Genomic DNA, 16862 nt, shown 5'->3' with positions numbered 1-16862 from the left:
TCTCATTGTGATCTAGAAAAGGGCTTTAGTTTGGTTAAGCAGCGTAGACAGAGCAGCCTGTCATTGCCTCTGGGTGCAAGCTCTAGTGTCATCTGACAGAGATGGAAAACAGCAGAGTAAACAGTCTTGATGCCTCCAGCTTGGTAGTCATACTTTACCTGTCCAGTATATGCAGCAGTTACATTGACGGTAATTAGGGCGACATAAATACATTAGCAATCATGCTTTGATCTAAGGGCAAAAAATACATAAATAAATGCAAATAGCCACAGTCAAAGCCTGACCTTGAATTTGCCAAACAAACAGAGAAATGTTCAATCCTTATGTCAGTTTTCACTTGCTTATTACTGTAAATAATGGATGTAATACAGTATGGTGAATTTATCATATAATATCATATATCATCTTATTTTGTTTTAGCCACTGTATTGTGTGAGTGGGCTCTGTTCCAAAAGACATCAGTGGTACACTGCTAATGTGGAGGCTGTTCCAAAAGGAAGGAGACATATTGCTGCATTCACGCTGTGTCAGAATTACTGTGATTATGAAGATGACAACTCAGAGTTGAATAGGATTCAAAACAGTGTTACTATGAATGCAAACTTTAATACAGTGAAAAAGTCACTTTATTAGCATAACATAAATATATATAAATAAATAAAAATTTCCAACATTCTTTTGAATGTCCATGTGCTAAAATAAAACATTTGATGATTTGATGTACCATGAGTGTACCTTCATTTACTATTACTATTATTTTGAATGGCCATGGAAAATGAAGCAATGTGATAATTTTACCTGGTCGCAAAAAGTAGCCTGTTAATTTACCTGATGAACTTTCACCTTTTGCTGACCCTTTATGCTTCTCAGAGTTAATGTGTGCTTCTAAATCACTTGCACCTTTATTAGCAACTGACACATAAGTGTCAGCTTTACATGTCATACATTCTGCTTCCCATGGATCTCGACCTGGATGAAAGCATGGGAATTTTTTGTGCAAATCTTCTGTAAATTTGCAATTTCGTTTGGGCATTGCTGCTACTGTCACGCAACTGTTTGATGCCGAACACAACAGCGCTTTGCGCGTTCGCGGAGAGATTGACAGGCAGGAATTTTGCCAATAGTTGCTGCAAGCCTCTTATAATTGACCAATTGGTGTGCAAGAAGGTGGGACTTACAAAGAGGGGTTAAAGCAATGCAAATATGCGCGCGCACACAATGAGGTATTAGACCAGATGCACATCATAATGCAACTAAAGCCGAATCCCGGACATTTTCACAAATTTAGAAATCCCGGCCGGACGCTTTTTTAAGGTCCGAAAAAGAGGACATGTCCGGGAAAAAGAGGATGTATGGTCACCCGAAATAATGCAGACTTCTAAAATACCTTCTTTTGGCCAAATTTAAAATTCTTGGCCCCCCCCCCCCAAAAAAAAATCCAAGAATGCATTGTGACAAGCTTTGTAAAAAAAAATCCATCCAAGATCAGGTGTTCTAGCTGTAAAGTATATATTATAATGATAAATATACTTATAACTTAATTTATTGCTGAAATTATTGAGGAAAAATAATTCAATAAATTTTAAATATGGACTCTTTGGCCTGATTTTTCTGTGTGATATGTATTTTTATGCTTGTTAGAGAACTATCAAAGTAAATTCACTCTATCAAAGTCAGTTCACTCGGCGGCCATCTATGGAATGCTCCCGGGCAGCTTTTTTTCTATGTAAACAAGCGGCATGCTAGTGCAACTCTGTAACAAGGTTCGTTGTTGGGTGGAAAGGAGGAAGCTGGGACCGGGTGAACAATCAAGTCTTTTATTAATGTGACTTTTCAGTCTAAACACACAAGTTTGGCTTTTCAGCACGACACACACACCCAGGTTGGACTCCCCCCCTCTGCTGTTCTTCCCCTCTTTCTAGCTCTCCCGAGCCTTTCTGCAACAAGACACAGCTGCTAATCATCAAGAGTGTGCTCAGGTGTGAACCCTTACTGCTCTCTTTTTCTCCGGACGAACGCTCAGCCACGCCCCCATCTCCATATACCCCCACCGCCTGATTCAGGTCAGGGAGCCATCCGACACTGCTCCGTCCACTGGACCGGGTCTGGAGCTCCCTTCCTAGCGAGATCAGTCAGCGGGCTGGTGACATCCGAATAATTAGGCACAAACCTTTTATAGTAGCCTGCCAGCCCCTGGAAGTATCTCACCTCCTTTTTGGTCTTGGGTCTTGGGCAGTTCGCAATTGCTGCGGTCTTATCAATTTGGGGACACACCTGTCTGTGACCAAAGTGTAACCCCAGATACCGTACCTCCACCCATCCAATTGCGCACTTCTTGGGGTTTGCCATGAGTCCCGCTCATTGCAGCGACCTCAGAACAGCCCTCAGATGCTGCATGTGCCGCTGCCAATCATTACTGTATATAATGATGTCATTCAGGCAGCGGCATAAGCAGAGTGTTGTCTGAGGACTCAGAATGGAAGTGTCACGAATTGGTGTACGCCAAATGGTGTGGAGAAGGCCATTTTTTCATGGGACATCAGCGTTAAGGGGATCTGCCAATACTCCTTTGTCAAATCCAGTGTAGAGTAAAAGTGAGCTGTGCCCAACCAATCAAGCAACTTATCAATATGAGGCATTGGGTATTCATCAAATTTAGACACCACATTGACTTTCCTATAATCCACACAGAAGCGTACTGACCCGTCGCTCTTAGGGACTAGAACATCCAGGCTGGTCTAATCACTGTGGGATTCTTCTATTACTCCCATATCGAGCATTGCATCTAATTCTTCCCTAACTACTTTTTTATTGTGCTCGGGAAGTCAGTAGGGACGACTACGTACCACTTCCCAAGCGTAGCCTCGATGTGGTGCTGTATGAGGTTTGTACGACCAGGCAGAGGCAAGAACACATCTGCAAATTCTTTTTGCAACTTGGCATCCTCTTTGACTTGAGACGGGGAGAGGTGGTCTCCACAAGTGACCAGGGTGACATGATTAGCTGTTAAGTTCACCTCCAGCCCGAGCTCTGCCCTCTTTGGAACCATTATTGCCAATGTCACAGGGACCGCCTCCCTCCACAATTTCAGGAGATTGAGATGGTATATTTGATGTGTGTCACCTCTATCTGTTAGTTATACCTCATAATTGAGATCCCCACTCATCGTGTGACCTCAAAGGGCCCTTGCCACTTGGCGAGTAATTTGGAGCTCGATGTTTGGAGTAATACAACACTTTGTCTCCCGGTGAAAATTCCCATAGTCAAGTGCCCCTATCATACAGTAGGCTTTGTCGTTCTTGAGTTTGGAGCAAATTCTCCTGTGTTAGTTGACTCAAAGTGTTGAGTGCTCTAAGATCAAGAACGTACTGAATTTAGTTTTTACTGTTTGAAGGTACCTCTCCCAAGCTTCCCGCCTGATGTTGAGCACGCCGTGCGGCCAATGCCCATGCAGCAGCTTGAATGGTGAAAACCCTGTGGAGGCTTGGGAAACCTCTCGAACTGCGAATAATAGGCGTTCAAGCCACTTATCCCAATTACTAGCGTCCTCATGCACGAACTTACGAATCATATTTTCCAGGGTTTTATTAAATCATTCCACCAACCCATCTGTTTGTGGGTTATAAACACTCGATTTAATACCCATAATTCTTACAGTTCGTGAAGTGTAAGTGACATAAATGTAGTGCCTTAATCAGTGAGGATTTATTTCGGAATCCCCACTCAGAAGATTAATCTGAAGAGTGTCTCCACAACACTATGTGCTGAGATGTTGCGCAGAGGCACTGCTTCTGGATATTGCGTTGTGTAATCAACCAGAACGAATACAAAGCAATGCCCTCGTGCTGTCCGTTCTAATGGCCCGACGAGGTCCATGCCAATTCTTTCGAAAGGGATTTCAATTAGCGGTAGAGGATGCAGTGGATTCACCAGCTGAAATTCACGGAATGCCACACACCACCTGCGCACATCTCTGCAAATGCCCGGCCTATAGAAATGGGCCATAATACGATTCAGTGTTTTTCTCTGTCCCAAGTGTCCAGACATCAGATTATAATGAGTCACCTGGAATAACATTTCCCAATGGCTCTTTGGGACCAACAGCTTGTTTGTATTTTCCCTTGTCTGAGTATCCTGTGCCACTCGATACAACCGATCCTTAATAATTGCAAAATACAGATATGCGAGTGCAATATCTGGCTGGAGGGGTTGCCCATTAATCACTTTCACCTGATCAAAGGTGTGCCTAAGGACCTCCTCTCTCGTCTGCTCCAGAGGAAAACTCCTTGCAGGGAATCCTCTAAGGGCTGGGGAAGCCGGCATTTCATCCTGACACAGAGCTGACGTAGATGGCCACGGCTCAGCCTCCCCAACGAGTAAATCGCAAACCACTCACCAAGACACTTTGTTACAGGACCCATCCACACAAATTCCCCTAAATTACCTTCACCCTCCTATTTGTGCCCAATGCCTCATTTTGAATCAAACATTGGTGAATTGTGGTTTGATTACAACCAGAATCCACCAATGCTTGATATGTACCCCCCTTAATACTCACAGATATTGTTTACACTCCGGCTCGATCGGGGGCAGTCTGCAGCTAGTCCAGACCAACGTTTCCAGCTCCATTACTAGACACTGTCCCCGGAACTGCCCAGGGTTCTTGTGTCTCCAGAAGGTCAGTCCAGACGTTACACCTGCACTCGTGGTCCACAACCTTTGGGGGGGGGGGGTGTGAATGTAGAGAGAGAGGGGTTAGTGGCAGCTGGGCAGACCCCCGGAGCCAGGGCACCAGCTTCGGAGGGGGAATTCCCCTTTTTTGGGGCACGGGAATAGAGTGAATGGATGGGGTAGGACGGGAAAAGGGGACAGAGTGTGAGGGAGAGTGAGCGAGAGAGTGAGGGAGTGAGTGAGTGAGAGAGAGAGTGTGTGGGATCTTCTTCCCTTCAGTACGCCAATATATGGTCCTCAGCCAGTTGGACGCCCTCCTCCAGCGACAGCGGGTGGTGGCACTGGACCCACTCTGCCATTCCTTTTGGTAGATGATGGATGAATTGCTCCAGTACCACTAGAATGAAAACTTCCTCTGCGTTGCGGTCCTCAGCCAACAGCCATTTCCGACAGGTGTCACAAAGCTGTTGAGCGAATGCAAACGGCCAGACACGCTTGTCAAGCTTCAGTGAGCGAAACTGTTGCCGGTGATTTTCAGAGCTGTGGACCCGCTGCAAGATAGACTTCCTGAGGTCGTCATACACCAGGAGATTAGCAGCTGGCAGATGTTGGGCCACAAGTTGAGCTTCCCCAGACAACAGTGGAAGGAGCCTGGCCGCCCACTGGGCACGCAGCCACTTCCAGATCTCTGCAGTTTTTTCAAACAAGTCCAGAAAGGCACGTTGGCTGCTGTGTCCGGGGTCGCGTTTGGGTTTTCTCCTGGTGTTATAAGCTCTGGATCGCCTGCTGGTCCTCTGCTCGAGCATGCAGAATCTCATGGAAGTGATGATCCTGATTTTTACGAAGCTCAAGCAGGGCTTGATGTTGGGTATGCTGCATGTTAGTGAGGGATTGGATGACTACGTGCACTTCCTCCAAAACTCCCGGGTTTCGGCACCAGTGTAACAAGGTTTGTTGTTGGGTGGAAAGGAGGAAGCTGGGACTGAGTGAACAATCCACGTAAGTCTTTTATTAATGTGGCTTTTTAGTCTAAACACACAAGTTTGGCTTTTCAGAACAACACACACACCCAGGTTGGACTCCCCTCTTCTTGTGTTCTCCCCCTCTTTCTAGCTCTCCCCAGTCTTTCTGCAACAAGACACAGCTGTTAATCATCAAAAGTGTGCTCAGGTGTGAACCCTTACCACTCTCGCTCCGGACGAACGCTCAACCACGCACCTACTTCCATATGCTTCTATCTACTTGAATGGGAAAAGACTGAAATCTCCAAAATTATTGATTAAGATTATGATCAAAGAACATACAGTATTTCAAATCAGCACTAAAATCTGACTACACTGGTATCATAAATTGTGCTTCTTTACATCAGATCACACTAAAAAATTACAATTTCCTGGCTTGCATAGCTAATGAGCATGCACATTCTCAAGTTGATTGACAGGTGATGTCTGTATGTATAAAGGTGATTGTCTCTTTTACCTGTAGTGCGGGACTTCCTTTCTACATCCATTGACTGTTGGGCGTTCCAATTTCTCCCATTCATTTTAATAGAAGTGACCCATCTCTGCTAAATAGTCTCTGCTTTTGTGCACTTACATGAGGAATGCTATTTGAAAGATGCACTTGAGTTACTGCCTGAGTTGAACCATAGATCTTTCCAATTCAGTCACTTACAAGGTTCTGTTTCAAGTAATATGTTGCCTTAGAAGTCTGCTGCCTATCTAGGCAGTGAACAGCAAGGCAACTTGGTTGGTTTTGGAACAGAGCATGTGTATGTGTTCACTCACATGGCAGCAATATGGAGCAGACAGTATTAGAGAGTGTATGACCATCTCATTATTATATAATGTCTGCCTTGTATAACTGAAGGCAGAAGTATGTCGCAATAATGCATTCAAAATAATAATTATATTATACTTTTAAGTATAACCGATATACTTAAATAAAACATTATAATTTCATAGTTATATTTAATTTCAATTAAATTCACTTTCTGATTGTATTGTACAATATTTGTATATATTTGATTGGATTGCATAATGCTGTTTATCCCATCATGCCTTATTTAAGGTTTATAAAGAGGTCAACAGTATACAGATGAGCATGTTTTAATATTAATTATTTAGTGCAGTAAATTCTTTCTCATTCATCCCCACCTCAGATTTCCCTGTTTCTCCGAATCTGTTTTTATAAAGATATATATATATATACTCAGATTCAGGATATTTAAAGTCATTCCAAAATGAGTGCACATTAGAATAAAACAATGCATATTGTTGATGTTCCTTTAATCAAAAGTCATTGAGCGATTGTTGAGAAACATTGGCTGGGGCAACCTCATGAGAGAGAGTAGTTCACATGGTCCAGTGCTAAAGAGGAGAGCAGGACATAAAGGATTAAACCGCTTAAAGGAATTAAGAAACGGTAGGCCGTTTATCAATTATTCATGCAATGGAATCAGATTAAATGGCTTTTATGATGGGTAAGTACAGGGGAGATTCTTTGGAGAATAAATTGCACACTACACAGATTACTCTGCTGTATGATGTACAACAAACTTTCAAAGACAGCTCATTTGATTGGGTTTTCATTCAATAACTGTTAAAAGTAAGAAATATTTTAGCACAGAAAGAGAAAACTGTTTTATACGTCCATTCTGCAAAAACTAAATGCATGAAAGATTGATTCAAGTTACATCATTTTCCCTTTGTCATCATGTGTTTGCTTCGAGCTGTCATTAGTTTGCTCGTCTTGTTTGCTTGCCTTGAGCAGATTGTGTGGTCCTCTACCACAGTGGAAATAAGTATCAGTACGGCTTGCTGAATGCCCCTGTACAAATGCTGAAGAGAGACTCTGGCCATGTGTATGTATGTGTGTGTGTTTTGAGTGTTAGCTGATGTGTGATTGCCACTATTACTCTTGTCTAGCTGTATGTCTCTCAATCTGTCCTGGAAGGACCTTGAGTATGCTGAGTTCACGAGGAGGTTATATCTAGTGGGTCACCATTATGACACAAGGTGTCAAAAACACCTGACAAACAATTAATGAGCTCATCATTAATTCATGGCTGGAGAGTCTCATTATGTATTCTTGGTGTCTCAGATGTGTGGCCAATTACTTTGCTGCACCTCTGAGATCAGAGCTAATGATTCACACTGAGCTAGTCTAGTGTCTGTAAGAAGCTATTCCTGAAAACCTGTTGAGCTTTATAATTGTTTTATTTAATATTTTTTTTTCAGATTTCAGAGTTTTTAGTGTATTTGAGTATTTAAATACAGTATGACATGTCAAGCACCCAGATGAAAATAATCGCTTAGAGGTTGCTCTTGCATACTGTAGCTTGGGGTGTTTCTCCTAAAGTTCCTTTAGAGAAATACAATTGGAAACAAATAAGACAGTTGTTGACATAATATGAATATAGAGCTTCAAAATTAATGTGGAATGGGTAACCCTTTACAATAAGATTCCATTTGTTAACATTAGTTAACAATATTAATTAACATGAATTAACAATTAACAATATGTTTTACAGCATTTAGTTAGAATAGTATAGCACTTAGTTAATGTTAACTTCACCAAATACTAATACAGTTTTTAAATCAAAAGTTGTATTAGTTAACATTAGTTAATGCACAATGAACTAACATGAACTAACAATGAACATTTTTATTTTTATTAACTAACATTAACAAAGATTAATAAATAGATTGTTAATTGTTTGTTCATGATACTGTACCTAATGCATTAACTAATGTTAACAAATGGAACCTTATTGTTAAGTGTTACCATGGATTGCATATTTCTGATAATTTGGTCTTGGAAGATTGATGAGAATTGTTTGGTTCAAACTGAAATCTTTGACTTTTGATTGCATGTTGTGGAGTCTTGATAAATCTGAGCACAGTTTGAGACATTATTGAGATATCTATCTATCTATCTATCTATCTATCTATCTGTCTGTCTGTCTGTCTGTCTGTCTGTCTATCTATCTATCTATCTATCTATCTATCTATCTGTCTATCTGTCTGTCTGTCTGTCTGTCTGTCTGTCTGTCTATCTATCTATCTATCTATCTATCTATCTGTCTGTCTGTCTGTCTGTCTGTCTATCTATCTATCTATCTGTCTATCTGTCTGTCTGTCTGTCTGTCTGTCTATCTCAGTTGGTTTAATTATGATTATGATCTTCTTTCAGTTTAGCACTTTTAACAATCAGTTAATTCAATAGCAAACAATGCAAGATACATGTTTCAAATCACCCTTGGTGCTGAATAAAATAACTTACTCTACTGTAATATACACAGTCGTGATGACTGGATGGACATTTCACATACATTATCTAACAAAATAACTTGGGGGATCAAACCATTTTGGGGGTGGGGGGTCGTGGGTGTTGAGGTCACAAATATAATGGTCCTCTTTGGTCATTTAAAATAGTAAAGGTGCTGAATGCAATAATTTTCTGAATAAAGGCTTTAAATGTGATAAAGGACCAAAATTGTATAATTTTTGGTTTTAAAAGATACATGTTTTTTCACACAGAAGTTCACACAGTACAAGACTACCATTGTGTCGACATTACTAGCAATTTGCCTGTCTTAGTCATCTTTTCTTTCTTTTGTGTGCTGTCTCAAAGAAAAGATGAATATAATTTGAATTTCTTTTCTTCACTGATGTATCTGTAAAATGACATGACTGTGTCAGCTTGCTAGCAAAAAATAAATAAATACAAAAAAACAATCTGGCCATATCTGATTATTGGGGAGGACTTGTCCCCCTTAATGTATATTGGGGTTACGGCCCTGCCAACAAGTAAAAGAAAGAAAACATCAAAAATCAAAGAAAACATCAATAGTCATTCATAATATATATATATTAAGAGATCACTCCAAGCTTCTCTGGATTTACTATTTATAGATATGTGTTTGATTCAAATATTTTTGTTTTATTCTATAAACTACTGACATTTCTCCCAAATTCCAAATAAAAATATTGTCATTTAGAGCATTTATTTGCAAAATAACAAAAAATATGCCATATTTTCAGACCTTGAATTTTTACAACAATACTGTGGTTGCATTTTGAAACAAATTAAATTATTTCAATGGAAAATGGAAATAATCTCAAATACACAATACATTAAATTAATCTGGCATCTGCTGCCATGGTAAGGCTTCTGTAACTGTAACCGCATGGTCAACAATGATGGCTCAAATGTTGACCAGTTACAGTATACACAAAATACACACTTCCCCTTATATATTCATATATATTTTAAAAATAAACAGAAAAAAATGTTCATGGACATGTTATTTGTCAACTACACGTTTCAAATTAAATTGCAGCTATATTAAGCAACAATACAATGAAAGCAAGCTAAATGTTACTGTAATCCTATAGCCTGTTAGATTACTGTAGTTTGTAGGTCTATGTAGCATTAGCAATATTTTGGCCAGTAGTGGACACATAGATGTGCATTTCATTGTGATTATTTGGATTAAGTTTTTATTTGCTGCTTTCTCATTTAAAGTACAGTTCTGCTGATTGTTTAAAATGTTTTGAAAGGTTGACGTAGCATTGTTTTTTTGTTAAAGTTTCCACCATAAAGATGCAGAGAAAGAATATAAGAGAATTTTGCAATATTTTAATATTTGCACACCGAATTGTGATTGGTCTTCTGTTTCGCATTTATTTGCATACTGAATTGTGATTCTTTTCTTTCATGCTTATAGTTTACTACTTGTAGTTTCCCTGCATTTTAAGCTGGGATAAGACAAATTATTTTAGTTTAAAAACATTACACACATCACCTTTAGGGACATTGAACAATGTACCCAGTAAGTGGATCGACAAGTCCCATGTTAATGATCATTAAATGAACATGCAATTATGCATATTAGAAATGCAGTATTGCACATGAATAATACATGACATGAAGGGAGCTCTCTTATTATACAGCATTAGTGTATTCACAGCAGTATTTTGCGAAGAATTCTCTCATTGCAAGTGCACTGAGCATTGCTTAATTTTGTACAGACACATATGCTCACACACACACACACACCCTGGAGGCCACCCTTAAATTAGACAGACGATGCATCTGAGTGTCCTCTTGTTGAGCTGTGATTGACGTGTGGTGGGTGCAGTGGTAAGTAATTCGCTCTAATCATTCCAGTAGGCCTCTGGCTGTGTGAGCTGCGGGTTAATATATCAATACACACAAACACACACACACACACACACACACACACACACACACACACACACTGCAATAAAACTCACAGTGCAGGACCTCAGAGAGGGAAGCACTAGGACTAATGTTCATATTGTGATGTATTGGGAGATTTTGCTTCAGACTCGTAATTAGAGAAATCGAAGTGGAAGGAGGATGTGTGAGTGTGTTTGGGTTGAGTGTGGTACCACACAGAGTAGGAGAGTGAGAAAGAACTGAAGATTGATGTTGTGTCACAGCAGAGCTGTTCACAGCCTGCAGAGAGAGGGAGGGCACTGTCAGATTTTTGAGGCTGGATCGCTGTAATTGGTCTTGGCTGTTCATAGCCCTGTTAACTTGTCAGTCAAGGGAGGACGGAGAGGGGATAAGAAGCTTTCTTTATCTGGGACTGAACACATGTTTATGTTTTTTGCACTTACAACAGTTAGCTCTTGATCCTGCTTTGGCTTTCTTTGGATCTATTTTCATTAGTGGTACAAAAATAGACCAAAATAACTCAGCATATTCTTGTTGTATGAAAGCAATATCAGAATTGCAATCATGCTGTTATGCTGAATTTCCGCACATCTGTGATTACCTGCCACCTTGTGTCTGTGGCTGAATCTCAGCATTCTGAAATTTGTTACAACAACACTCATGCTATTGTGATGTTGCACAATTGCTGTATTAAATATGTCCCTGCCTGTCTGCTGTCAACCACAGGTACGACTAGACAGCCACGAGACGGAGAGATCACAGGAGTCGACTATAACTTTGTCTCGGTTGAGGAATTTTTCTCGCTTGAGGAGTCCGGGGCACTGCTGGAGAGTGGCAAGTTCAAAGGTCAGCCCACATTCATGAACCCATACTTTAAACACTGAGGTACTTTTTGTGATTTTCCTGGTCATACAAAACATACAACACGAAAACACCTTTTGTCTCCTCAGTTATGGTCAAAGATCAGAAGTTGCATGCTTTTACTGTAACACTATGCATTTTAAAATGTGATTTAAAAACTCTTTTTGTCCCTGTCGGCTCATAGTTCATTGCACATTGGGACTTATTCTTGAAACATGAGCAGAACAATGTGTGTATACTAAAAATTTACAAACTAATGTGTTCTGCTCGTGTCATAAAAAAAGCTCAATTGAGTTTTGTATAGACTGAATTGTTGGGTGTTTTAAGTTCATTGAGAAGTTAACAGGCTGTTAAAATGAGTGCTTATAAGAAAATAAAATAGTGTTGCTGTATTTGCCAAAGTTTGCGAGGGTCATGGCATTGTGTTAATAAAAGAATTTTGCAAAAAAAAAAAAAAAAAAAGAAAAAGAAAAAAGGGTCCTGCTCGTGTCTTAAAAGAATATTCTGGGTTCAGTACAGGTTAAGCTCAATCGTCAGCATTTGTGGCATAATACTGATTATCACAAAAATTAATTGCCCCTCATTTTCTTTAAAAAAAGCAAAAATCTGGGTTCCAGTGAGGCACTTACAATGGAAGTGAAAGTGAACAACATTCAGGGCTTTTCTAAAAAAAAATCTGGAAGCCCAACCCAAGTGCACTCATGATTTTCTATCCATCGGCTTACATTTTAATACAATAGAAAGTCTCTATCATTTTTCCCCTCTCTTTGTTCAATCAATTCAACAATGCACAACATTTGCTGAATTGGTCAGTGTCCCTCTTTGGATCATATCCAAATTTTAATGGCATATTTGTCTGATGGAAAATCAAGTAATTGCAAAAGTGCTTACACAATTTGTACAGTAGTGCCTCCTCTACTGAAAAGCCCTTCATAGCTGGTTACCATGTTGTGTTTTGGATACTGGCCCCCAGCATGGAATGTTGGTGTGCTGGTGCCCCAACCAGCCTTTTTCACTAGCCTAACCAGCAATATTTCTTCAGAAAACCAATGTGAACCATGACTAGGCTGGTCCATAAACCAGACCTGCACCAAACAAGCTCCAGTATAAACCAACCTGGACCAGCATGGATATTCATGCCAGCCTAAGCTGGCCTTTTCAGTAGTGTCAAAATGTGACCAGCTTACTTATACTTATATGTAGGATAAACTTCATGTTTATACTTAAAATTAAATAACATTCTCCATCACACAGGTAATATGCCCTCCAAAAAAGGCCCATCAGTCCAAATGTGCTTCATTTCAGTATTATAAACTATTTTAAACATAATGAAACAGAAGCACATTTCTTTCTCAGCATCATTATAGTCGCCTCTGTGACACTCATGCCTTTAGCATGTGAGTTATGGCTCTCAGGGGCAGGATCACCTACATCGCCTGATTAAATGAATAAATTGAATTAGCATAAAAAATGCAGCCGCATTTACAGAATGCCATAAGCATCACTCTCACCTCGCTGACACGGACGTATGATTTACTTACCACCGCAAAGGCAAGTTGCTCAATCAATAACAGATGGGGATTGGGAAAAGGCTTTAAAAAGCTGTTGAAAGAAGGTCTGCAGATATAGTATCAATCATGTTGTATAGTATTCCATCCTTAGTGGGATCATCTACTCACCCTCATATTGCTTGAAGCATTTATGATTTTTAATTTCTGTGGAATAGATAAGAAATTCCTCCAAAAAGGTAAAAATAGAACCATAAAATTAGTCCATATGACTCAAGCGCTTCATTCAAAGTCATACAGTATTTTGTATCACAACATCAGTTTATTATCCAATTCAGTGTTTTGGACAGTACAACCCATTTTAAAACCTAAAGCAATAAACCTGACCAACCTCTTCTCATCTTCACTGGATTAGGGAACTACTATGGAACCCCTCGTCCAGTCCACATCAGTCCTGATAGTCCGCCCATCACCTACCAGGAGCACCGGAAGTTGCTGAGAAACTACCGCACACGTTGCAAGTCCCTCAGCAACCTAGAGAAAGTGGGCGAGGAGGGTGACAACAGTGAGGAGGACTCAGGTCTGTCAGGTAGGCAGAGTAGTGATCAGGTATGCTTTTTGTGTTGTGTGTGGACAGGTGGATGTAATGACCAGACCCACACAGCATCTGCTGAACAATGTCTACTTGTTTACAGTAGATTCCATCTGGGCCTGATAATGACTAACGCCATGTCCTAAACAGTCACATTGCAATGAAGCGACAGGATATTTTTTCTTTTTCTACATTGTCACGCTGGGTAGCTCCACCCACAGTCAAATCTCATTGGTCCCAAAACTGTACATTAAAGAAAAATAATATCTTCTGATTGATGGTGATTTTGTTGCATCATGCAGCTGTTCTGCATTAAGCGTGGACATATAATTGCTTGTCACTGGAAACTTGTTGCTGATGTGACATGAAAACAGTAAAGGTGACAATGTAGAAGCACTGGTTGTAATAACTGACACTTTCACAGGAACTTGATATGGAGGTGACAGAGGTGAGATGTGCACTGTTCCTGATATCTACTCCAAATCACTAGAATGCAATCTTACTGTGTAACAGCATGACCTTGGAACTACTCTAAGTCTAAAGAAAATGGCTTGCATCTATTAGAGAAGTGGTGGTGGTATGCTGCTGTCTTGAATGTGCTGAACTCTAGAGATTAACTCTATTGGATATTAGGTGTAAAAAAAATTGCATTATGCAATTTTCAAATGTCAATATAAACATTATGTGTGAAGTTTGTGCATATGAAAATATGCAAAATATTCAATATTAATTAAATGTTAGATAATATAAGACACATCAGATGTTTTATGTGGCAAAAAATATTTTATAAATATTGTATTACAAATAAATATTTGTATTAGTTATTATGTTTTTAATAAATAAATGTTAAACTTAAATGATTGAAAAAGCAATAAGCCACGAGAGACCATGCAGTGATTTTCTGATCTTAGGCACTATGTGAAGTCTAAATGCAAGTGCCTAAATCTCGCTTAGCCATGGTAAAATCACTGTAACACAGTAGCTTATTGTCTTTATAAAACATTCTGTTTTAAAAGTATACATTTAAAATGTACATCAAAATATTGAACCTATATGCGAGTTGAATTAAAGGTCAAAAATTAATTGTGTTCACAATAATCAAACCTGTCTTCTTCATTATATTCTGGTGATGCTGGAGTGAGTTACAAAATGCTGCAATATGTGATCTTCATTACACAGTAATAACACTGGTCTTCTAGAATGGATCTGAATTTATCTGGTTCCTCTTGTACCGAGACGGCAAACTGATATGGGCCTTGCATGCACTAAATAGCTAGGCTCTTTGTCAATACCATCCACTGTTTATATAAATCATTTATCAAATGTGCAATATAAGTTACACCATTCTAAATAATTTCATTATTTAAATGAATGTGAAATAATTTCAGCATATAAATACATGCCAAAATGGGCTTTAATTGTTCAATCTCATCAAACATTTTCCAATCTTTCTCTTGTCTTCCAAATTCAACATGTGACACATTAGTGGAGTGTTTCCAGGCAGATAATACCCAAATTGTTCCTTTTATCATTCACTGTCGCCTCGTCTCTGATGTCCGCTCTAAAATATTCTCTTTCTTCTTGAGAAGACTACAAAGCCTATCTCTGTGTCATTTGTTATATTTAAAAATGTTCTGCCCTGTGATATTATTCCCACTTTCCCTCACATTTGATTCTGAAGGGAATGTGGGAGCACAAAGCATAATCTAATATATAACAGATGCTTCTCACAGCAGTATTCTGATGATAAAAAAAAACAAAACAAAAAAACATTGGTTTTGATCTGATCTTTTTTTAATCAACTTACATAATGATTTATGTGACGTATGTGCAGATTACAACTAAGATGTGTCCTTTCGGTTAGCTAATGAAACTGAAAGTAATAATAACAATAATAAAAAATCCATATGTCCTGTAAACTCTTTTAATAAGATGTTTTTACAATAAAATCTGAAGAGGTTTAAGACAATTAATTGTCCTAGCTTGGCGCTCCGTGGTTCCTCTTTGCAAGCCTTTGTGGTGTGTGACCAATTTGCAATTATATCTACATTTAATATGTATCATATTCACAGTTAATCTCTTTACATTTAATACTGTATGGCGGGGAGTAAAGGCACTCACACTGCAATCAGTGTTGTCACACCTTGGAGAGGCTTTAAAATAAATAAAAGGACTAATGGAATCAACCTCACGCTTGAAGTTATGTACTATCTATTTCTATGGGGTTCTTCAGTATCTGTTCTGACCATCCAATGAGCCTGAAGTAGGTGCTTTAACAAGCCAGTTGACATCATGAAGACTTTTAGAAGGACTGGTCCTTAAACAGCTTCAAATCCTTGTCATAGACCATCTGGGTCTGCTGCGTTTGGCTACCAGGCACACATTTGTCTGGATGATATTCTGACCTACATAATCCACCGGGCATGAATGATCCCACCTTGATAAGGATGACACCACTGTCAGGATTATGTTTGTCAGATTATTAGTTATATGTTATGACTCCTCCAATGTCTATTACACCATTCTGCCTCTCTTGGGAGGAAGTTAAAGTGAATTTCACCTATATCTAAGAACTCCACATATTTCTCTTGCCTCACCTGCCATTAAATTTGCCATATCATGAGGAATACATTTTTCTTTCTTCGTTTGAGATAAAAAAGTTAATTGTACTATGTTAACATATTGTAACCTTCAGAACTCAAAGCTTTCTCCCCAGTCCAAAAAGATCATTTATTAGAACCAAGCTGCACAATGGATTGTCCTGAAATCTGCGGATTTCTGACCTCAGAAACCCAAAACATTAACACATTATCGCCAACATTCACACATTAACAATGCCTATTTGGTGTTCAGAAACTTGGCCCACTTAGTCCAGTGCATTAACTGAACCAACCAAGTTTTTAGTGAGATTTGAGCTAAAGCAAAATTTACAATTGTCAGATTCTGTTGCTGATTTGAAATGTTATAATCTTGACATACAGTTCAGTCTTTCTTCATTTTAAGTAGTTGGATCTGTACATGTT

General features: G+C 39.2%; 1 protein-coding gene across 5 annotated transcripts in view; it reads left to right on the top strand.

Moving 5' to 3' along the window:
• Positions 1–16862, top strand: part of LOC127424524 (membrane-associated guanylate kinase, WW and PDZ domain-containing protein 1-like) — a 100077-nt gene that overhangs the window by 40505 nt on the left and 42710 nt on the right. For all 5 annotated transcript variants that reach the window (XM_051669838.1, XM_051669837.1, XM_051669836.1 and 2 more), the window contains exons 4-5: positions 11605–11724; positions 13663–13836. In XM_051669838.1, coding sequence (XP_051525798.1) covers positions 11605–11724; positions 13663–13836 — 294 coding nt within the window. The remainder of the gene's footprint in view (positions 1–11604; positions 11725–13662; positions 13837–16862) is intronic.

This window comes from Myxocyprinus asiaticus, chromosome 33 (genome assembly GCF_019703515.2).
Source record: "Myxocyprinus asiaticus isolate MX2 ecotype Aquarium Trade chromosome 33, UBuf_Myxa_2, whole genome shotgun sequence".
Lineage (NCBI taxonomy): Eukaryota > Metazoa > Chordata > Actinopteri > Cypriniformes > Catostomidae > Myxocyprinus > Myxocyprinus asiaticus.
The sequence above is the reverse complement of the archived record's forward strand: the minus strand, read 5'-3'. Positions and strand labels throughout refer to the sequence as shown.